Below are 24116 nucleotides of genomic sequence, written 5' to 3' on the forward strand. Positions count from 1 at the left end.
AATTTAAATGGGACCAATTGGCACTAGTGTTGCCCAAATGCAAGAACAAGACGAGACTTAGCCAGTCTTGGTCTTGGTCTTGCGCCAATACACCTGGTCTTGGTCTTGGTCTTGGTCTTGCGCTCCCAGTCTTGGTCTTGGTCTTGGTCTTGCAGCAAGAGTCTTGCAAGTCTTGCAATTACCTATTAGTCTATTACTATTTATTAAAGTTTACTTTAAATCTTAGAAAAACGTATTAGAATTGGAACATTGTGAGCTTGAATTAACATAGCCATAGTAAAGATCAAGCAGATTAATAAATAACTGAAGATTTGATAAGAAATTCGAAAAATCAACTGACCTATATGTCGTTTTCCATGGAAGTAACTGTTTCTTAATAAACATTTATGATTTATAAGCTTACATTTGCTAAAACATGTAAAAAAACAAATTAATTACAATAACTTGACTGTATTTTAAAGAACAATACTTATCTGTCTAGAAAGAGATTGAACCCTCAACTTATAAGAAATTTAATAAAAGAGTTTTACGATTTATCATTTATTTGAATAAAAAATAAAATACAACACAAATCAACAGCTTTATCATTAGGTTATGATACTTTATATCAATTTTTTTGACCAAGAATTAATACAAAGTAACCATCTGGCTGACTCATCACTTAACCTATTTCTATGTTTTCTAATTACTAATGATGCTTTAGAAAATAACCTCTCAGCAGGTACTGAAGTTGCAGGTATTGAGAGAAAATCACGGGCCATTTTCGATAAAATCGGATACTCTGTCTCATGCGTCCTCCACCAATCTAAAATGTCTTCCGAGCTGGCAGTTCTTGGTTTTCTCAGGTACTCCTCCAACTCGTCTATCACTAAGCCTTGAAGACAAGATCCAGATGACGTCGAGGGACATTCATAGAGTTTATCAAAGTCTATTACGTCTTCATCTTCATCACATACTTTATTTTCTTTTTCTGGTAATTCCAGAGATTTGTTCAGTGAGTGTAGACTTTTATATTCTTCATAAAGTTCATTGAACTTGCGCAGACTTTCTGTATACCTACGTTACCTACTTGTACAGACGCGACGCGTGAATAAAATATATGTAAAGAATTAGTGCCAATCACTATTCTTTACATATAAGTGAATGTTTTGGCGTACATCTATACTAATATTATAAAGCTGAAGAGTTCGTTTGTATGTTTGATGACAGAAGTTTTAAAATAAATAAATAAGTCCTGAACGTCACTATACCTCCAAAGTTACTATTCCTCGTGGACGAAGTCGCGGGCACAGCTAGTAAATACTTACTCTCATCATCTCTCTCAGAGATATTCGGGCTGGTAAGTAATACAAAACTCTTATCGCAGGCTTTTTATTTTATTAGTAGGTAAGTACCTACGCTTTTTATATTATTTTATTAGTTTTGTAGAATTTTTTTACACGTTTCAAGTATATTTAAAAGTGGCTACAATATTTATTAAACGGGTGATATTTGAACACTTTCTGCTATTTTTTCTTGTAAAAACTTAAGAAATATAATGACTAAATGTACAATAATAGTACCTAAGTAATTAGTTTAAAACCATATAAGTAATCAATATTATAATATATACTTACTAGAATGAATTAATATGACATCTACTACCTATCCTTACCATTTTATCCTAATCATAATACTACTTGCGTGATCAGTATAATGTATTCATTTTCATTCTAAGCACTCTGAAACTTATTTATTCTTTGGAACACCTGTAGGTATTCTTAAAATTCGAAATTATTTTGCATGAGTATACCTACGCCCTATGGCGGCAATCAAATAGTGTCAAATGTTATGATTTCGGCGTGGCGGCAACGATTGTTTTAGATTTCAAAAGAAGCCGCCGGCGCGTGTATCATAACCATGTACTTCCGAAAAGCGGCAAATTTCTTTGAGAAGTAAGTACAAAACCTTTGATGCCGCATTATCAAAGTGCCGATGGTTACTACATAACTATGCATGCACTCAGTTTGATTTTAATAGATATTTTTTTATTCGCTATGTTTATGGTATTAGTCGTAATGCGCATAGGTCCAGTTTTTCATATTCTTTGATACAGTTTTTTGCGTCTCATAGAATTCCTAAGCGTACCTACCTATACACCGAACTGTTACACCTAACTACTCAGTGAAATAGCGCTAAGTCCTAGCTGCAAGACGCAAGAGTCTTGCAGGCTATGTCTTGTTCTTGCTCAAGTCTTGCACAGTCAGTCTTGGTCTTGGTCTTGCTAAAAATACGCGGTCTTGTTCTTGGTCTTGGTCTTGCAAAAACGCAAGAACAAGACCAAGACTGCAAGACCAAGACTGAATTTGGGCAACACTAATTGGCACACACCACCTTTCGATTAAAACAAAATTTGTCGAAATCGGTCTACCCGGTCAAAAGTTCTGATGTAACATACATAAAAAAAAAAAAAAAAAAAAAAAAAAATACAGTCGAATTGAGAACCTCCTCCTTTTTTGGAAGTCGGTTAAAAAGTGATTTATAAGGTTTTTTTTTTAATATTTTCTTTTATGTACATCTAATTCCCATAATTTCTGTCTGGATTGTTCGTTTTCGAGTATGGTAGAAGATATCTTTTGTATAAGGGATAAGCAAACTTTTGATGTCCTATGTTTAAATGACATGTATCTTTCATATTTCTATGCTTCTAATATTAATAAATAAACCGTTACTTTTTTATTTAGGTTGAATTTCAAATTGTTTCAGGCCCAGGATTCATAGACGAATTGGAGGCTTTCATGGCCCCCGTCGGAGAGGGATGTTACCCGCCGCAGCCTGTCGACGCGCGCCGTATTGGGTATTTGATTTATAACTTTTTAAAACTTATCCGTTCATTTACACTGTTGTAAATAATTTGGACGATGGATCTTAAAAGAGTCGATGAACATTCTAACTCTTCACTATCTTTTAGGGGCCATCAACTACCAGAAAGCCCGCCAGATTCCGGTTCCGAAAATCCCTACAGTCCGGAGACCCAAGTCTCGCATACCATAGCCGTGTCCCAAACAGTCCTAGGTACAGACTACATGCTAGTACCAGAACATATCACGTCACACGAGATGCTACACCAAAATGGCGACTACATTTACGAAGAACTCAAAGCTGACAACATTGACCATGAAGTCTTAAGGAATAATTTAAACGAAGTTGTAGTTTTACCCCAAGACCCTAACATCGATTTGGGTCTAAGAACAGTCCGCCATGATTTGGGCCTGACTGACCAAATTGCGTACCAAAATAGGTACAACCAAATCAGGGTCGAGTTACCGGATTTGGAGCAAGGTATGATCAATTCGCAGCTGGTCGCTTTAGGTCATGAGACGTTGACGCCAGTTTACACGAATCTACAGGAACCGAGCAGTAAGAAGAGGAAGCATTCGCAGGATATTAATTCTCAAGTAAAATGTGAACCAGGTAAGGAAAAGAACACTGCATAGATTAGTGAAATTAGTATATTAGATAATTTGATTATATTAGTTGCTACAATTTCTTCTTCTTATTATTTACGTTTAATGACTTTCAATGATGCCAAACCAGCACAGAATTTTTCGATTAATAATTTTAGACAAATGTTAAGTGGCATTTTAGTGACATATTTTTAACACAATAATTTCTAATTTAGGCTTTGGGATATGTTTATCTTTAACTTCAACGATTCAGCACTCTAGACTCAGTCAGAATTAAAAGTGTAAAGTAAATGAGTTAAAAGAGAGAAATATCCTTTAAAATGTTAAAAAGGCGCAAATAACTAACGAATTAGCTTAATATCTTCTAACTTTTTTCCTGACGTAAAAAAAATCCTGTTACTAGTTTTAGAGTTTATGCAGAGCATTATTTCAAAATACGAAATAAACGAAGAGTGTTTAAAAAGTAGCTTATTATTCATCATTATCATTACAGCTTATACAGTCCACTGCTGGACATAGGCCTCCACAAGTTTACGCCAAAAACAACGTGAACTCATGTGTTTTGCCCATAGTCACCACGCTGGGCAGGCGGGTTGGTAACCGCAGTACTGGCTTTGTCGCACCGAAGACGCTGCTGCCCATCTTCGGCCTGTGTATTTCAAAGCCAGCAGTTGGATGGTTATCCCGCCATCGGTCGGCTTCTTAAGTTCCAAGGTGGTTGTGGAACCTTGTTATCCCTTAGTCGCCTCTTACGACACCCACGGGAAGAGAGGGGGTGGCTAAATTCTTTAGTGCCGTAGCCACACAGCACAGCTTATTATTATGAGTAACGTATTTCAATTTTTGTGTGTAATATACATATCTCTCATCACCAAGAATTAAAGAAAATAAACAGATTTTTGTCAAATATTAATCTTAATTAACTTTGTCTAGCTGCTCTATCGCCAGAGAGCGTGGTAGCGCGGCCAACTCCGTCAGTGGATGGATCGGAAGCTGGTGACGAGTCACCGCTCCAGTGCATAAGATTCGCACACTTTCAGCAGAATATTTGGCACACGCTTTATGACTGTAACGCGAAGCCATTGTGAGTCGTCTACCTAATATTTTTTTTTTAATAAAAGGAACTCCTAATAATGTTTGAAGATAGGTTATCCAATGTTATATTATCAAGTATAAACATTTGGGATACTCGTTAATTCCAGTCTTAGGCGATAAATGATTGATTTATTCAACTTGTACGTCTCACGGCTGGGCCAAGGCACCTGTCTCCAAATAGATAGGTCAATATTTAATCCAGCACGTTGCTCCACTGCGTGTTCACGAATGATTTCCCTATCAGTTATATCGATCGCTATCAAAACAACAGGGACCGGCGGCTTTACGTGCCCTCCAAGGTACAATGAAGAGAACCACTCAATGTAGATCCAAACCAGAAATAAAAAGACAAATACGAATATCTGCCCCTAGAGAAACACAACCTGCGACCGCTGGCGTTCAGGCGACTAGACGCACCGCTGCAACAAAAAATTGTTTACCAGACACAAGAGACTTAGAAATATCCAAGAGTACTTAATTTCTTTTTTGAATTCCAGACCATCACCATCCTACATAGTCGGAGCCGACAAAGGCTTCAATTTCTCACAGATCGACGAGGCTTTCGTTTGCCAGAAAAAGAATCACTTCCAGGTCACCTGTCAGATACAAATGCAAGGTGATCCGCATTATGTGAAGACGGCTGAGGGATTCAAGAAGATAAATAACTTCTGCCTGCACTTCTATGGGGTTAAGGTAAAATATTCAATCTTCCGTTGTATGTGTAGATTAGAAGTTGCATTTATTTTATGTTTTGAAACCCCAATATTAAAAAGGAGTAGTAAATCATAGCATATATAAATTATGTAATATATATATATATATATATATATTTCAACTAGCTGACCTGGCGAACTTCTTATCGCCTAATTTTTTTTCTTAAGTATAATAATTATAAATATCAAAATAAAATATAGCCTATCTTTCAAGTTGGATCAAACCGCATACGGTATGCAAATTTTATTAAAATCGATTAAGTAGTTTAGAAGTCAATCGCGGACAAACAAAGTGACGCGTAATTTATATATATCAAGATGTTGGTATCTAAGATTTTTTTTATTTACTTTAGAATTTAATGGAACTTACTTGATTTAAAGACCCACTCTATGATATAATAATTATGTTAATTAAAGATGTATGTTACCTAAACAAGAAAAGAAAGAAACAAAATGTAAATCAACTTTAACAGTGCTAATATTTATTCACAGGCGGAAGACCCGAGCCAGGAAGTCAGGATCGAACAAAGTCAATCTGACAGAACCAAGAAACCGTTTCATCCTGTTCCGTAAGTTTGCAATAAATTATGACACTTACAGTGTCATTTCTTACACTTTTACTTATGTCAATGGCGATGGTAACTTGTAATAACTCAATTAGATAGATAGATGATTTTTACCCATCTCTAAACCTCCAGGATCAGAAATGTCTGCTTGCTCAACAACAATAAATGAAAAAAAAATGCAAAAATATCGGTTTTAACTTTTATTGCTGTCATAAAAATAACATTTACACATTACACAAAATGATATTTTTAATCTTTATTTTATGCACTTAATGTTGGTCTTCTACTAAAGCATACTGACTATTTTGCTGTAAAACATCACGGGCTCATTAGCTCAGCTGGTTAGAGCGTCGTGCTAATAACGCGAAGGTCGCGGGTTCGATCCCCTCATGAGCCAACTCGTATTTTTTATATCAACGCTATAGGTAATATAACTTTATGTAGTTCTATTTCACTTAGTCTCATAACGGGCTCATTAGCTCAGTTGGTTAGAGCGTCGTGCTAATAACGCGAAGGTCGCGGGTTCGATCCCCTCATGAGCCAAGTCGTATTTTTTTATATTAACGCTATAGGTAATATAACTTTATGTTGTTCTATTTCACTTAGTCTCATAACGGGCTCATTAGCTCAGTTGGTTAGAGCGTCGTGCTAATAACGCGAAGGTCGCGGGTTCGATCCCCTCATGAGCCAACTCGTATTTTTTTATATCAGCGTTGTAGTCTTTATTACTTAGTGATTTTCTATTTGACTTAAACTCACAGTAGTCAATAAAACAGACTAAACTATACTAAGTTATAACTAAATGTTGGCTTTTTTATTCTTCTAGCTACATACAAAACTCAATCATTTATATTTTGTGATCGTCATTTTAGCGTTGAGCTTCGTCGTGAAGGCGCCAAAGTGACGGTCGGGAGACTGCACTTCGCGGAAACCACGAACAACAATATGAGGAAGAAAGGAAGACCGAATCCAGACCAGAGGCACTTCCAGCTGGTTGTGGCTTTGCGAGCTCACACCAGCAACGCCGATTATATGGTAGCAGCGCATGCGAGTGACAGGATTATTGTTAGGGTAAGTATTTTATAATTAAAGCTAATATAATCTTGATTTTAAAGCTTACTTGAATGAAGTTGTTTTTTTTTTATTTTTTCAAACTTTTTACGACACATTAAGGCAATGGTCCTCACTGTAACTGAGGTGCTAGTGGTCTCTGGTTAATTCCCGAGATTGAGAAAATCATATGTTGTCCTCCTAGAAATTATATTGTCAGTTAGTCCTTTTGTTTTCATCATGCCATTCTATTTAATTAAATAAATAATGACCAATATCTTAAATTAATTATAATCTGATAGGATTTAGGATGGAAATATACACCATTTATAAGCATACATTCTTAGCCCATGACTAACACCTTTATATATTACTAGCTTCTGCCCGCGACTTCGTCCGTGTGGAACAATTTCTTTGGGCTAACTGGGGAAGCTCTCAAAAAGAAAAAAAAAACATTGGTTCTCTACTCCTATTGGACTTAGCGTAATTATATATAGCCTATAAGCCTTCCTCAAAAAATGGGCTATCTAACACTAAAAGAAAATCGTATCAGTAGTTCCTGAGATTAGCGCGTGCAAACAAACAAACAAACTCTTCAGCTTTTAAATATTACTATAGATTCTGCACTTGCCAAATATTATTATTAAATATCATAAATATTTGTCAAGTGCAAAGATGGGACGTGAACTGTAATTAGACATAGTAATAAATTTTTCACAGGCGTCAAACCCCGGTCAGTTTGAATCAGATTGCACAGAAAACTGGTGGCAGCGAGGCGTCTCAGAAAATAGTGTACATTATAGTGGAAGAGTCGGCATCAACACGGATAGGCCTGACGAATCTTGTGTTATCAATGGTAAGTAAATATTTACTTATTTATATTTTTTTTTCTTTAATAATTTTTAAGTCGTTATCGTAGTTTTTGTCTATTTATTATTGATTTTTCGTCCTTCATTTGTGCACACTTCTAACTGCTGCTACTGTATCGTGTCCAGTACCCAAAGGTTATCTGGAAGAAATCGCTATTCAGCGATAAGATCGCCTTTGTACATCTTGTATTGTATCTTTCTTTATATGTGACTGTTTTACAACCAAACTATATATATGGTCCGGTTTTACTCGTCTTTGCTCTCAATGTCTCGATACAAAAAAACAGTAAAACGGTATACAAGATGTCTACTCAGAAGTGTAGTCCATAAAAAGTAGATCTTTCAGCCTCTGTTAAAACGATGAAAGAGCCACAAAGGTCAACGCTGGTTTATAGTGACGGCTTTGTAGAATATTTTGTAAGTATCTATAAGTTCCTGTAGTAGGTTACTACTTTTTATAATCATTATACAGTATAAAACAAAGTCGCTTCCGCTGTCTGTCTGTCCCTATCTATGATTAGACCTTTAAAACTACACAACTGATTTTGATGTGATTTTTTAATAGATAGAGAGATTCAAGAGGAAGTTTTATATGTATAATACATGATAATATAGTAGAGATTCACTGATAATTTTCGACGTTTCTTATGTGATGTCGTAAATAAACATAAAAAAAAATCATAATATCTTATGAGCCAAATTGTTTCTATTGTTCCTATAAGAATCATTAAGTATATTTTATTGATGTCAAAACGACAACAACGATTTATACTACGCCACGCCAACTCGAATTTTCGATAAGTTGGTTTTCTTAATGCAACTTGAATAAATGTGTTTTTTTTTTGTAATAATAAAAAATGTGAAATTACAATGAATAAATTAACTATTAAAGATACCAAATTTCAAATAAGTTTCTTAATTAATATAAAAAGTATCACGTTTTTCCTTTCATAAGCCTCAATTGTAAAAATCACTTTTATGAGTTAGTATAAATTGTTGGTGTCGAAATGTCCTAGTAAAATTATAACAGACGATTCCTATTTATACGTGTTTCTTGCAGGTAATCTAAAAGTGATGGGTCATATAGTACATCCGTCAGATGCGAGGGCTAAACACAACATAGAGGAGTTGGACACTGCGCAACAGTTGAAGAACGTGCAGAGTATCAGAGTTGTGAGGTAAGACCGTGGACAGTTACTAAGAAAATAGATTTTTGTAATATTTTAGGTTCTTTGCTGCCGTTATTAATAAACTTTTATTGTAAACTTTAATGTTATTGGTACTCCAAAACTAGTGTAAATAAATATAAATAAATATATACACAATACACACACGGTCATCTGTTCCTAAAGTAAGCAACTTATTGCTTGTGTTATAGGTAACAAACGACTGGTATAGCTACATTTTTTTTTTTTCGATAAACATACATACATATAAATAATACATATATAATATATTACACCCATAAATATATATGTCGGAGATGAAGAAGAAGAAGGTATACTTTTCGGCTTGAAGGTATATTTCTCTCGTTCATCGTATCAGAGTACTCAGTCTACTGTGAGCTTCAGTGGGTAATGTTGACTCAACAAGTAAACACGATTTATCATGAAACAGGATTCACTTAACAGAAAGACAACGCAGCACGGAAGGCGGGATAGTTATTAGTTAAGGGGGCGAAGACTAACTTCTTAGCATTCGATGGATTCACGGTTCACCGTGCGGGTACCGAATCCATCGTGTGGCAGAGGGAGTAACTCAGAGCAGTGCCTAGGACTTGCGACACAGGTGTAGGTTTAACGAGGCCCCCTTTGAGATGCGCATCAACACTCACCTTCACTGCTCGAGTTATACGTCCCGCTTAGCCAAATTAATCGTAATAGGTAATAATTAATTCGTTTGCACAAATTAATTATTGAATGAGTCTAGGTTAAGCTACTAGCAGGATACAACAAGTGTATCGTGCCAAGCCAGAGCCAAGACTGCCTTAGCTGAGGTGAAACCGTTCGTTTTATACACGTCAGAACAATTCGAGTAATATAATAAATGAGGGTAGGTGACTATCGAACGATGTGCTAGGTGGCGCGTCGATCACCCCACTACTCTAACAGCTAATAATTGACAACTGACATTATCTGAATACACCCGAGTCAAACACTTGACGTTCCGTATTCATACTCTGCGACATATATATGACAGACTCAGGGTGGGAATCGAACCCACAACCTCCGGACCATAAAGCAGGGTCACTACAAACTACGGCTAGTCAAAGTGTTCCGAATAAATTGGTCACATATACCACCTACCTATCTATTATAATAACACCACTGTTATTTACAGTAACAAAGTCATTTTCGAAAGAGCTATGCCTATTTGGCACCTCAACTGAGCGAGTATAGTAGAAAGTTCATTCAATTTTTTTGAGAAGAATGCTACCGGTTTTTCTTCATTATTTTCTTGTGGCTGTTTTAGAACTGCTGCTACTCCTAGCATACAGGCATCTGTGTAAATGTGAATGGACCAAGTTTGGATCAAATATGGTTAATATTGGTTGAGAACATAATATATGTTTCATCTCATAATATTTGTTTGTCTTTTTCTCAATAGGTTATGTAATGGTTCTAATTTTATGGCTATGTTTGGCACATATGTATTTGTGATAGAAATTTATTTTTCCCAAAAATTATCTCACATTTTTTCTGTTCTTGGGGTGGGAAAGCTTTTTATTGATACTAAGTTGTCCTTCAGAGGTGTAACCGTATTATTCTGGATTATATGTCCCAGATATTTAACTGAGTCAGCTGCAAACTTGCACTTTGAAAATTTCAGTCGTAAACCCTCTTTTTTAATCGCTTGAAATATCTGTTCTAAGTGTTCGACATGGTCCAAGAACGTCTTCGAAAATATTAGGATGTCATCAATGTAACTTACTGTGAACTCTCCGAGTTTGTGTTTCCTTATTATATTACACATTATTCTCTGGAATATATCTGGTGAAGTCTTCAAGCCAAATGGTAAGCAAGTTCACTGAAAATGACCTTTCTGCGTGATGAATGCAGTTTTGTGTCTGTCTGTAACTCGCAGAGGTATTGACCAAAATGCTGAATTCAGATCCAATGTTGAAAAAAACTTACAGTCCCTTGTTTTAACTACTAGGTCTTCAATAAGAGGGAATGGTTGTGATTGTGGGACCACTATTTTATTTAGGTCGCGAAAATCTATGCACAATCTTGATTTTTTATTTTCATCTCTTTTATAGGCTAATGTAACCTGAGCCGCAAACGGGCTGTAGGATTCTTCTATTATATTTTTTCCAATAACTGTGCTATCTGGTTTTCAATCTCTTTTTTATCTTCAATTGTGCAACAATATGGCCTTTTGCTGCAGTATTTTTCTACTAGCAGGTATGCTTTATAATCTATTACCGTCCCGATGTCATACTTATCTTTCGCAAATGCAGATCTATTGGTTTCTATTAAGTCATCAATCACTGTGTGTTGTTGATCGTTCGGGCGATTTATGCTAATTTTGAAAAAATTTTCGCCAATATTTTCGTTGAAGTTAACTAAATTATCGAATTTCTGTTCCTTTGGAATATCAATGTTTGATTCTATTTCTTCATTAGAAATTATTTGCCTTGCTTGTGTAGGTATTATTTGATTGATTTCCAAGTTATAATCGAAAGTTTCTTTGCCTATTATAAACACATTTATTGTTTTCTCAACATTGAAAATTCTTATATCAAATGTTATTAAGCCTTTTGCCTTTTTTACGCCATTAACCGTTTTTAAATTAGAATTTTTTGAATAACTCGATTCCTTATTATTTATTTTCAGCAATCTTGAATTTATCAATGATACATTAAAACCAGAGTCATAGATTCCAAACACTTCAACATTTTTATTCAATACTAATTTCACCTTAATGGCGGCACTATTAGTTTTCTGGGTCTTGATATTGTAGTTCACATTCTAATTCTGCATTATTGATGAGCTTTATTTGTTTCTTATCTTTTTCTTTTTCACTATTAATTCTTGTTTTGAACCAACATGAATCTTCCGAATGATAGCGCACTCCTTTCTTTAATTTCTCGCAGATGCTACAATTTTCTTTCACCGGCTTAGTATCTTCTTTTTTTTTAATTAATTTCTTCTTTGTAACCAAATGTTCTAACTTGCCAAGTTCATTAAATAAGTGGCTTATGTGTCCAACTTCTTCTTTATTAATCTTTTCCGTTATAAAATCTGGTAAGCCGGCCGCAATTATGTCAATTAGCGTCCCATGGTCAATTGTTTTTCTAATTTCAAGCATAAGCCTCTCTTTTTTTATTGCATATTATAGTAAAGACCCTGATTGATATCTGAATGACAAGGCATACTAGCTAGTTTTTTAATACCTTGTTTTTCTTTTTTTTTGTTGACCTTCAACCAATTGTTCCAAAATTCTGACCATCTTCTGAATTATTTTTATTGATAACAGCCAACTGTCCTTGTGTAATTTCCTCTAAAAATTGATCTTTAAAAATCATGTTCTCAGCTTCATCAAAGTATGTTTCTAAGATATCTTTTGTTGTTTTTATCCACACACTTCTAGACTGGTGTCTTTTATTAAATAAATTCTTTACTGTAGCGTAAGCTTTAGAGGTTAGGATATATTTGTGAAGTGATGCCGCTTGATATTCTTCAGGCATCAGGAAAACTGTTTCATCTTGTGTGAAAATTGTAATTGATAATTATAATAATAAATATTAATAATAATATTTCAAGAAAATAATAAAATAAAATAATATTTTTTTCTTTACATACTTGACTATTTTTTCGTCTAGCTACGTTGTATTACTGGTCAATGTAATTGAATTCTGTACCTTGTCCCATACCTAAAGGTTGTCTGAAAATAATGCATCTACGTGTAATTGTACTACTCTTATTTTTGTGTTTACGAATGGTGTACGCTAAAGAGTATTATTATTATACGTGTGTGCATGCATTCAGCCTGTAACATCCCACCGCCGGGTATAGGCCTCTTTCTCCGCGTAGGAGAAGGATTTCAGCCTAAGCCACCGCGCTGCTCCACTGGCGCACTATTACACGCACGCGGCCGCGCCTGGCAGGTTCAACTACGACCCGTCGTTCGCGGCGCACTCGGGCCTGCTGGGGCTGGACCCGCGCGCCGGCGCGCCGCCCGGCGACACGGGCGTGCTGGCGCAGGAGGTGCGCCGCGTGCTGCCCGACGCCGTCAAGGAGGCGGGCGACGTGGCGCTGCCCGGCGGCGACACCATACACAGGTTCCTCGTCGTCAACAAGGTGAGGGAGGGGATCACTTACGGCAGAAGTAGGTATGCGAGTTGTGAAGTCAATGACGAGGTAACAGGAAAATCTCTTAAACGTCCTGCTTTTGGACAAAAGTGTTTTCTCCATATAGAAAACAGATTTGTCCTCAACCTGACACACCGTTTCGTTAGATTACTTGTTTGTGATAATAATCAAGGTCAATTGCTTTGCATACCCTTACAAATTATAATATTTATCCCACAACCGCTGACGTCAAGGCGATACGCACCAAAAATCAGAATATCTTGTACAGAAGGGTGATAAAAATTAAACTAGCTGAACTGAGACAGCCGGTAGACGTCCAAATTGCGAAAGATTCCTCTTAAGACAGAGAAAGGTTTTGTAACTTATCAGTTTCTCTACTGCATGTCAAGGTATGCCACCTAATGTTTAATAAAAATTGTTGCTTGCTAGTGTAAATTAATACTTAATAGTTTATTAAGGAAAGCAAATTTTAAATACAATCATTATACTTATAAATCCAAATATGTAAATCAATTGTCTCAAAAATGAAAATGTAACATATCTTTCGTCCACAGGACCGAATCTTCATGGAAAACCTCGGGGCTGTAAAGGAATTGTGCAAAGTGACGGGAAACCTTGAATCCAGAATCGACCAGCTCGAGAGGATTAACAAGAAGCTCTGCAAGATTAGTATTTTACAGAGGAGGGACAGTTCGAGATCCAGCATCAGTAATGGTGAGATAGTTATTTGCTACTTTATTTACACAACAACCGCTCTTGAATACAGTCTTTTGAAATGTGTCAAATATGTCAAATAACAGTTTGAAACTTTTTCATCTACCATTAAAATTGGTCCTAAAATGTTTTAAAATACTTATTAATTATATTATACTTCATTTTAAGGTTCAATTGAAATGTGAAATAGGTAGCTGTAACAAAAAAAATTGGTTAAAATATAAACTGTGATTTAATGGCATACAATTTTCATATTGCTCTTAGATTCACGTTTCTCCGGCATTTCAACATCATCAAAGTCATTCTACAGTGATGGCAACATTTCCATCGACCAAATAAGAGACATCGCACGAAGTATTAGAAAACACGAGTGTTGCCACAAACTGAGTCATAATTCCCCGAAATTTACCCGAAAGCAATGCAAAAACTGCCACGGGAGCTACTCGAAATATGGAAAATATTACAATTATAATAAAACAAGTGTCAGATACCATTCCAGTAAGGAAAAAATTGAAGACCCAAAAGTATATCCGGCGTATATTAACTCATCTGAAAGTACGCAAAAGTTGCCAGATGAAAATTACAGCACGGTATCGAAAAAGAAAGATTCGTGTCTATGGTTGAAAGATGAGGACAGTTTTGGTAATGGCAACACTAAATTGTCGTTCTGCTGTCGAAGGAAGTACAAATATGGGGATGCCAGTGGCGAATTAATTTCGAATAAATTATTGCAGATAGTTATAACTGTATTAATATTTATTATGGCTATATGGTAAGTAATGTTTAATATGAAATATTATTTATAGACTTTTTTGATTCAGACTTAAACTTTTCCATACCAAAACAAAAATTTTTGCGCATTGTTGATTTCAAACCACACCAAAAAATATTTTTCATTATTTCAAGCATGATGCATTTTTTGAAATTAGCTTTTAGCCATGTCTCTTAACAAATAAAATGACGTCCTAATATTCACCAGTAAACCGAACCTGCCCAAATTTCTTTTGGTAAATTGAAATCAAATTATTTATTTGTGATCTTTGTACAGTGTTACCTTTTTAACTAATTTCTCTCATTTTTTTTAAATTTTGTTAGTTAATCAACAACAAGTTGAAGTTTTATGATAGTAGACGAACGAAAATTAATATAGACAGTCAATTTCCCATTTTTTTTTTTTTTATAATTTTCAAGTGAGACTCCATAAATTCACACGAATTTCATTTTTGAGTGTGAAGTGTTTATTTCACGATATTTTGACTCCTCTCCTTCCTTGTTACAGTTGATCAGTTTGCAATTTTACACCAATTCTCACACAATCACAGAAATCATTAAATTAAAACATCAGTTTCGACATTGTTTTCGAATTTTGTATCCCCATCCCTTGTCAAAACGTGCGATGTGATATTAGTATCACCCCCAATCCACAAAAAGTAGTTGCTAATACTACATTAGGTACTTTCTTTATTAAGTGAGGTCTCCATCTTGGGTAAAGGCCTCCTCCAATGATGCCTTTTCTCTATCCTGTGCCATTTGCCACCACTTCAAGAATGTTATATCACACCCCAATTTACCTCCCTGTTGTGACATGCCCAGCCTGGTGGCGATGTCGGCGCTGTACTTCCGCGAGCACCGCGAGCTGGAGTCCCTGCGCGCGCGCACGCTGGAGCGGCCGCGGTACAGGCACGAGCCGGCGCGCGACCACAACCTCATACAGGTGACGTACCACGAGCACGGCCCACCGGTAACTGTCGGTGGTCCCACTGGCCATGTGCCTCTTCCTCCACGTAGGGAGTTTGGAGCTGGTCCACTGGGGGTTTGCGGATATATTCCCCACTATAACTACCGATCGCTAACTGGTTTGTGTGATAACAACTGATCGATGCCTTAACGTGCCTAAGGTAATATTAATGATAAGATATTAAAAAAGTTTCCCTCTCTTCTTCCCTCCCTTCTGTACATATAGATTACTATTGTGAAAATAAAAGACTTTAGTGATTATAATCTATTTATTTATGTATTATTTGTAAATAAAATGCAATAATATTTAAGTTAAATCTGTTTATAAATAAATAACTAGTCAGATCGTATACAATTTTATCAAGAAAAACACAATTATATTCCATTACATAGAAAAACATTATGCATAGCAATAAAATAATAATATATTAACAGTAAATAGTAATCACTTACACTTTTTAAGTCTTCACTGCTCGAACGTCCGAAACGAACTGGCGAGGCAATGGCGACATCTCCATTTTATTTACAAAGGGTGGGGATGGCGCCATGCCCGCGTGTTTAATAATACAAACGAAAATTAACTTGTATCTATGTTATTTAACTATTAAAAATCATTATAATATTTTAAACTACATTTGCAACCAAGTATGAGTTTCATTAGCTAACCTCATAATAAATGGAAACAATATTGTTGACACGAGGCAATGGCGGCATCTCCATTTTATATAGAAAGGGTGGAGATGGCGCCATGCCTGCGTGTTCAATAATTAATTATTAGCTAATTACATGATAATATTGTTGACAGTCGGTCATCCTATTAGTGTACGTCCTCGTACTTGACAGCAATCATTCTGTATCTAAAACGAAGACAATTTTGTTTACAACGATTAAAACGATATTGTTATATAAAATGAAACTCTTTCAAAACGACCCAATTGGTCGTAAACCTTATAAAGACCCAATTGGTCGTATTACACATGGACCCAATTGGTCGTTAAGTTTATAAAGACCCAATTGGTCGTAAACTTTATAAAGACCCAATTGGTCGTAGACCCAATTGGTCGTATTATTACACATGGACCCAATTGGCCCTAAATGTCAAAAGAACCCAATTGGTCCTAAATCACATAAAGACCCCATTGGTCTTTAATTATTAGAAACCCAATTGGCTCTGAAACATAAACAATTAGTACATGTCATTCACTATCAGAGTCATTATTAAATTCTCTGTCACTTATTAATGTATCATCGTGAGGTTGTTGAGACTCTTGAAGAGATTACTTGTACATGATAAACCACGGTCAGAAATTATACATTTAGGTACGCCAAAGATACTAATGAATTCATTTAAATATTTACTGTTATTTTGGATTTGGCACTCTTTACAGGTTTTAATGAAATATATTTCGTAAACGGGTTAATCAATACTAGAATGTACATGTTTTTTTTTGCTACTACACACAAATGGCCCAACATGATTCATATAGATGGTGTCAAACAGAGTATCTACTTTGTGGATAGGGTGTAAAAAAAAAACGGGTCTCTTACCACCGGATGTCTTACTATATGCACATTCTAGACAAGAGCCTTCATATTTAGTGACAAAACTTTATGCGTTCTAACGTCTTGTCTACCACGAAATGGCCTAGATCATCGTGGTTTTGTTTAATGATTTGCCAACGCACACCTTTAGGCACAGCCCATCTATCAGCTTCAGCTGTAATTCTAAAAAGTTTACTATTTTTGAGTTTGTAGTTACTTTTTATCTCTACCACATCGTCTCAATAATTCGTCGTATCTCCAAATCAGAATTTTGTACTGTTGAAAGCCAATCATTTTCAGTTACTGCATTAATAGTTCGTTCAGAACGATTATTATTATTATTGGTAGATGGGTTGCGGCTCAAAGCGTCCACATGCGCCATTGATGAACCTACTCTATACTCTATTTCAAAGTCAAATAAATAATCGAAAACCCTTTTACAAACCTACGAAAAAAACTCTTTAGCCTCTAAAAAAATTGTCTGACAGTATGTTTATCTACTGATGTTCGGTGTTATGTGGTGTTACGGATTTCAATTTATCGGATCCCCGTTGGATCAAAATCAAAATTAGCTTTATTCAAATAGGCTCCAAGAGCACTTTCGAATCGTCATTTTACAAATTAAAACTTTTAGAAATTAATTATTATTTTTGTAAAAGTGAAGCTACCACCGATTCGGAATGTAGATTCTGCAGAGAAGAATCGACAAGAAACTCCGCAGTTACTCTTTTGAAAATAATATATAAACTGTGTTTTAGAACAAAATTAGAAACATGTTGCATGAAATACAGCGTCACTAAGTCCACACATCTTTATCAACTATGTAATCCTGCACCGAGTAATAAGCTTTATCTATTAATTGTTTTTTTTTTTTTTTTTTAAACTTTAAATTTACGTTGAGACAATTCCAAAATCGTTTGTGGTATTTTATTATACATGCGAATACCATGACCCAGAAAGGAAACGTTCACTTTGCGCAGTCGAAAACTTGGGAGTTACAATTTTGTTATTCCGTCTCGTGTTTACAATGCGATTATTACTATTTATTTCAAAACAATGAATATTTTGGTGGATATACATAATATTGTTATAAATATACTGCGACGCGATCGTTAATATGTCCACCTTTTGGAAAACATCCCGTAGGGAGACTCTAGCTCCAAGATCGTAAATGCCGCGAATAGCCCTTTTTTGCAAGATAAATATAGTCTTAATATCTGCAGCATTACCCCACAGTAACAGGCCGTAAGACAACACTATGGAAATAGCTAAAATATATTAAGCGTGCAGTTGCAACGTCGGTCGGATACCCTTACTAAAAATAATAAAGCCTAAGTAGTTGAAATAACGTTTAAAAATTTAAGTATAAGACCTGATTCAGCTAACAATATCAACTAACTTTTCCATTCCTTCTTTGATAGTTCTGGATGGAATAATTATATCATCCAAATAAGCCATAGCTTCCTTATGGCGTAAGCCATCTAAAATCTGATGCATCATTCCTTGGAATGTCGCTGGGGCATTTGCCAAGCCGAAGGGCATCCTGTTAAATTTATAATGACTATATAAGGGCTAGCAAATGGGGATACTGAAGGCCGTACAATATAATTTTCTACAAGTTCATTCACCATTTCCCTGACTACTTCCTTTTCTTTCGTAGCCAATCTGTAGAGTCTGTAAACTACCGGTTCGACATTTGTGCAAATCAATATTCATCTCGCAAACAAAAGAGTGTCCTAACTCGGAAAAAGAAGAAGCGAAGCAATGTCGATATTTATTTAACAATATTAACAACTCATCAACCGCAGTTTGTTCTAAATCACCCGATATATTTAAATCTGCAGCAATGATTGGATTCATTTGCTGATCCTTGGATACAGAAACGTGGAGAACATTGTAATAGATTCCTGGTTCGCAACAATACCTCGAGTAATTAATATACCATTTGTTAAATTTAATGACTTAGAGCTTAAATTGTTGATTACTGATAGCCCATTACCACCATCGTCAAATTGAAACCGGGATAAAGTAAGCGGAGTTTACATCATTACACAAGCCCCCAACAACGTAAAGTGCCCCTTTGTATTTGTGCTCTGTATATATCTCCAAAATGCCTAAGCTAGTTATTTCGGAACGTTTACGATTAAGACTTCTTATTTTTTTTTTCAGTTGTCATTATGTCATCAAAACTATTATATAAAATATCAAAATGTTCACCAGTTTTCTGAATTATTACATGATGCTGTTATGTGAAAGCCTGTCTTATCATGGAAGACACTTCCATAACATAATCAGGTACAATAAGCTTTCACCCCATCAATTTCTACTTCGCCATTAATTTCACCCACAGAATGAACTACGGAATTTCCAAATCCTTTTATTACAGGCAAATCATCTATAGTTATGTGAATAGTTCCTAGTATTATGGGTAACTGCGATTTTTTTTTTTGATCATCGAGCATTAACTACCAAGGTCAACGAAGGAATCCATCTCCATACCATTAACACGCGCTTTTCTTGAAATATTTATCTAAACATATACTGTTATTCGTAGCCCTATTAATAACCTTTGCATTTTAAGTTTTTAGTGCAGTAGACGGGACCGGATTTTCGTATAACATTGCTCCGTTTCATGAACTATCCTGTGACACCTAGTACATTTCTTTAAGGGATCGGGACATTGACGAATATAAATTATAATTGTGTTTGCAGGCAAACGAAGAAAAACCGCCTTCAATTATATCGTAGGTAGACAAAAAATTGTCGAGTAAATACGTATTATCAAAGATTACTCCAAAAGTTATTATTATATTATAAGGTCGATGAAATTTAAATGTGGCCACATGATAAACATCGGCTTTCGATTAAATTAAAAATCATCAAAATCGATACACCCAATAAAAAGTTACGAGTCTTTTAGAGAGTTTCCCTCGATTTCTCTGGGATCCCATCATCAGATCCTGGTTTCCTTATCATAGTACCAAACTAGGGATATCTCTTTTCCAACGAAATAAGAATTATCAAAATCGGTTCATAAACGACGGAGTTATCCCCGAAATATACGGTCGAATTGAGTAACCTCCTCTTTTTCTTTGAAGTCGGTTAAAGTTTGCGAGCAAATACAATTATTCTTATACAACTAGGTCGGCAAACGGACCGGTCGGTTTTTTTGAAGTTGGTTAAAAATGGCGTTACTCTACGGTCTGGTATTGGCTTAACTTTTCTAGCATTTTTCAGATAACTAAGTAATTTATGAAGGTCCTCATACTGAGCCTCGGCTCCTAGTCTAGTCTCTGCATGTCATCTATGCCATGCAGAACGCATTCTACTGCTCGTTTGCCCGTTATATTACAGTGGTAATAAAGGTAACCTTCTCATAGTAATATTCTTCAAAAGAATCGTTGAAACGGGCGCGCCTAGCCAACATATCTGCTAACATCTGTCCGTAGTTCTAAACATTTTTTTTTTAAATATCATATCAAAAATCGACCGTTCCAGCGGGGATCGAACCTGCATCTCCGACTGACCGTGTCGGTGCTCTAGCCAATTAAGCTATGGAACGATGTACCGTTAGATCGAAATTTTTGATATGACGATTTTATATTCGGATTAAGCGAACCGATATGATATTAAAAAGAATTTTAGAATTTCCTAATGTGTGGGTAACACAAAAATAAAATCCTCAGGAGGAAATGCTGATAGCAATTTTGTCTGTGACTCACTCCAAGAAAAGAACACCGATGGCAATCCTTCATATCAACGCTTCGCGACACCTCGTAGTATTGTAATTGCAAAGTGATTAAATTAGTTTCTCATTTAGTTTACGTATCCACATAGACATCGTTTGTTCTTTCCTTGCAGGGTCAAATTCGGGGACACTATCTTTAAACGAGCCTATTTTGTCACTATCCGGGATCAAAGATTTCAATGTTTGCAATAGCGCATTTAGAATATCAGGTAAATTATTGTTTAGTAATGAATCGCCACTGCCTGGCCAATGTTTGGATCAGTGGTGTTACTTGGTGGTCCTTGCGTAGTCGATGCTCGGGGCTCAGGCGTTGCTATTGTGGGCCGCCGCGTCTCCGGACTACGTTGCAAGCTGCGAAGCCGGCTGCGGCGACCTTGTACGCTGCGAAGCCGGCTGCGGCGACCTTGCACGCTGCGAAGGTCTCTTCTATTTCTTTTCGGAACTCTTCCCACACAGCGGGGACTTCTCAAGTATTTTCTCCATAATCCCTCATTAAGAGATGAAAAAAAAGAGAAAAGAAAAAAAAATAAGTATACAGCCAAAAAAAAAATTAAATGAGTTACCTATCCCACTTCTGAATTGTGAAAATAAAAGACTTTAGTGATTATAATCTATTTATTTATGTATTATTTGTAAATAAAATGCAATAATATTTAAGTTAAATCTGTTTATAAATAAATAACTAGTCAGATCGTATACAATTTTATCAAGAAAAACACAATTATATTCCATTACATAGAAAAACATTATGCATAGCAATAAAATAATAATATATTAACAGTAAATAGTAATCACTTACACTTTTTAAGTCTTCACTGCTCGAACGTCCGAAACGAACTGGCGAGGCAATGGCGACATCTCCATTTTATTTACAAAGGGTGGGGATGGCGCCATGCCCGCGTGTTTAATAATACAAACGAAAATTAACTTGTATCTATGTTATTTAACTATTAAAAATCATTATAATATTTTAAACTACATTTGCAACCAAGTATGAGTTTCATTAGCTAACCTCATAATAAATGGAAACAATATTGTTGACACGAGGCAATGGCGGCATCTCCATTTTATATAGAAAGGGTGGAGATGGCGCCATGCCTGCGTGTTCAATAATTAATTATTAGCTAATTACATGATAATATTGTTGACACTATATAAATCTAAAATCAGAGGTTGCACAAGCTATATCTAGAGAAAAGTCTGCTTATTTTAATTTTCATATTAATTCTAATTTTAAAAACTCTAAAGTATTATGGAAACATCTAAAAAAAGTAATTAATATAAAGCAGAAATATAATCATGGTGTGCCTGAACATCTTAAAGACCCTCAAATAATTAACACAAATTTTCTCGATGTGCCGGGCGTGAACTGTGTCCCAATTGAAACTATTAATTTTTATGAGTCTCGTAAAGGCTGTTCAGTGGAATTCAGTTTACAGCCTGCGAGTGAATTAGAAATTTCAAAAATAATTTACTCCTTAAAATCAAATGCAACTGGCATTGACGAGATCTTTCTGGATATGGTATTGTTAACGTTACCTAGTACGTTGACCACCATAACCGGAATTGTTAATAAATCGATTTTAACGAATACATTTCCTGAGATGTGGCAGATAGCTTTGGTGAGACCGATCCCCAAAAAGGAAAACGTAAATTAAATTAAAGATCTACGACCTGTTAGTATACTGCCTTGTATATCAAAAGTTTTAGAGAGGATTGTATGTAATCAATTAACAAAATTTTTAGACACTAATAAAATTCTACCAGAGAAGCAATCTGGTTTTAGGAAATATCACAGCACGACTACGGCGCACAGTGGGCTGAAACGGGCCGGTAGAGGACTTAGCGTTTAAAAAAAAAAGTTTCTTTTTCTGAAATTTTAAATAGTGCGTTGGATTTATCTATTGATTATAAGTAATTATTTATATGGGGGTCGTTTAGATAACTTGAGTATTTTCGGAGTTATTAATAACCAAAGTAATTTTTGTATGAAGCAAAACAAAAAAACTTGAAAATCTAGAAATTCTCAAATTTTCTCAAAGAATTGACTTTACGTATGTATAGTACGTATTTTTGTTCTATTTTAGTACCTATTCTCGGGTTGCGATTTTCTGCGATTTGGTCGCAATTTCAAATTTTGTTCTCTATTCCACACCACCATAGAGGTTAAGAACCAGGCGCGTTTTTTTTTAATATAGTGGTCTCCCCGTTAGGCCTAATCCACTAAGGACTAATAAAATAAGTAAAAATCACAATCAGGTACTGGTCACTGCACTTTTTAAATTTAATTACTATCATGAGTATCCATATTAACGAATGCAAAATTTTCGTATTCGTCATTATCAAATGTTTCCGTTTGTTCAATTATTAATAAGCTTTGTGCTTCTTCTGACAAAGTTTTATGTTTTCTTCGAAGTTTGTGGCGTTTCGCTGAGATGAGTGGATCAGAGCTGGTCAACAAATTATTTAAAATGTCTTCATTTGTAGTTTTTCTACTGCATTTCCTGGAATGGTGTTGGCGGTACCTACGAAAGTCTTTATTTCTAGCTTCAGCAGCTTCTTCAGATAGCTGTCCAATTGGTATTAGACCAAAACTTTCAATAATAGCTGCACCATGCATAAGAACTTTGTGAACACTTGAAGGCATATAATACCAGCCATATAATTCCAAATACAGTCGCATGGTCACTTGAGCATATTCGTGAAATTTGACTGTGTCAATGTGGTAACCTGATGAAATTGCCTCTAAAATGGTTGCAAACCGCCTAATTAAGTCTTCACTAACACCAGTTATCTCAGCAGTCACGTTTGGGTTTGCAAAAAATCTTCTAGCAGTATTTCCGTCATTCGTGGAGCCGTGCCCTTGTTTGACGACATCTATCAGAAGTCCCATTCTATTTTTAAAAGCATCTTGTATATTTTTCTTTCTGCTTTCCATGATGCACTTGTTGTCTCCCTTTACTGTACATGTCTTTATCGTTAATCTGTAAGCTATATGCAGAATGCATTCCATCATTCGTATCCAGATATGCAATGATGACAATCCGTATTTACAGAGATCTAGATCAGTCGGTTTTGATGCAATTAAGGGTAAATTATTCATCTCAGTTGGAGTGGCTTTACAAATGTCGCATCTCTGAGATGAAGTATCACATAAAATTGATGTTGCTTTTCCGTCTATCATTGTCATTAATAGAGAGTGTGAAATCTTTATTTCTCCAACTTCTGTTTTTACTAAATTAACAATCTCTTCCTCAATAGCACTTTTTTCACGCAAAATGGTTGTTTTATTTTCTTTCACAAATTCGAAAAAGATTGGAC

The 24116-nt window shown here is 35.5% G+C and overlaps 1 protein-coding gene and 3 non-coding genes across 4 annotated transcripts in view; all 4 read left to right on the forward strand.

Moving 5' to 3' along the window:
* LOC123668107 overlaps positions 1-24116 on the forward strand; it is a 78149-nt gene that overhangs the window by 40586 nt on the left and 13447 nt on the right. The window contains exons 2-13 of the mRNA XM_045601901.1: positions 2724-2836; positions 2951-3453; positions 4380-4530; positions 5039-5234; positions 5747-5823; positions 6693-6891; positions 7591-7726; positions 8800-8917; positions 12850-13042; positions 13609-13768; positions 14033-14540; positions 15362-15482. Coding sequence (XP_045457857.1) covers positions 2724-2836; positions 2951-3453; positions 4380-4530; positions 5039-5234; positions 5747-5823; positions 6693-6891; positions 7591-7726; positions 8800-8917; positions 12850-13042; positions 13609-13768; positions 14033-14540; positions 15362-15482 — 2475 coding nt within the window. The remainder of the gene's footprint in view (positions 1-2723; positions 2837-2950; positions 3454-4379; positions 4531-5038; positions 5235-5746; positions 5824-6692; positions 6892-7590; positions 7727-8799; positions 8918-12849; positions 13043-13608; positions 13769-14032; positions 14541-15361; positions 15483-24116) is intronic.
* Positions 6144-6217, forward strand: Trnai-aau. The gene has a single exon. It is a non-coding gene; the product is annotated as a tRNA-Ile (tRNA).
* Positions 6290-6363, forward strand: Trnai-aau. Its single transcript has one exon. It is a non-coding gene; the product is annotated as a tRNA-Ile (tRNA).
* Trnai-aau lies at positions 6437-6510 on the forward strand. Its single transcript has one exon. It is a non-coding gene; the product is annotated as a tRNA-Ile (tRNA).

This window comes from Melitaea cinxia, chromosome 30 (genome assembly GCF_905220565.1).
Source record: "Melitaea cinxia chromosome 30, ilMelCinx1.1, whole genome shotgun sequence".
Taxonomy (NCBI): Eukaryota; Metazoa; Arthropoda; class Insecta; order Lepidoptera; family Nymphalidae; genus Melitaea; species Melitaea cinxia.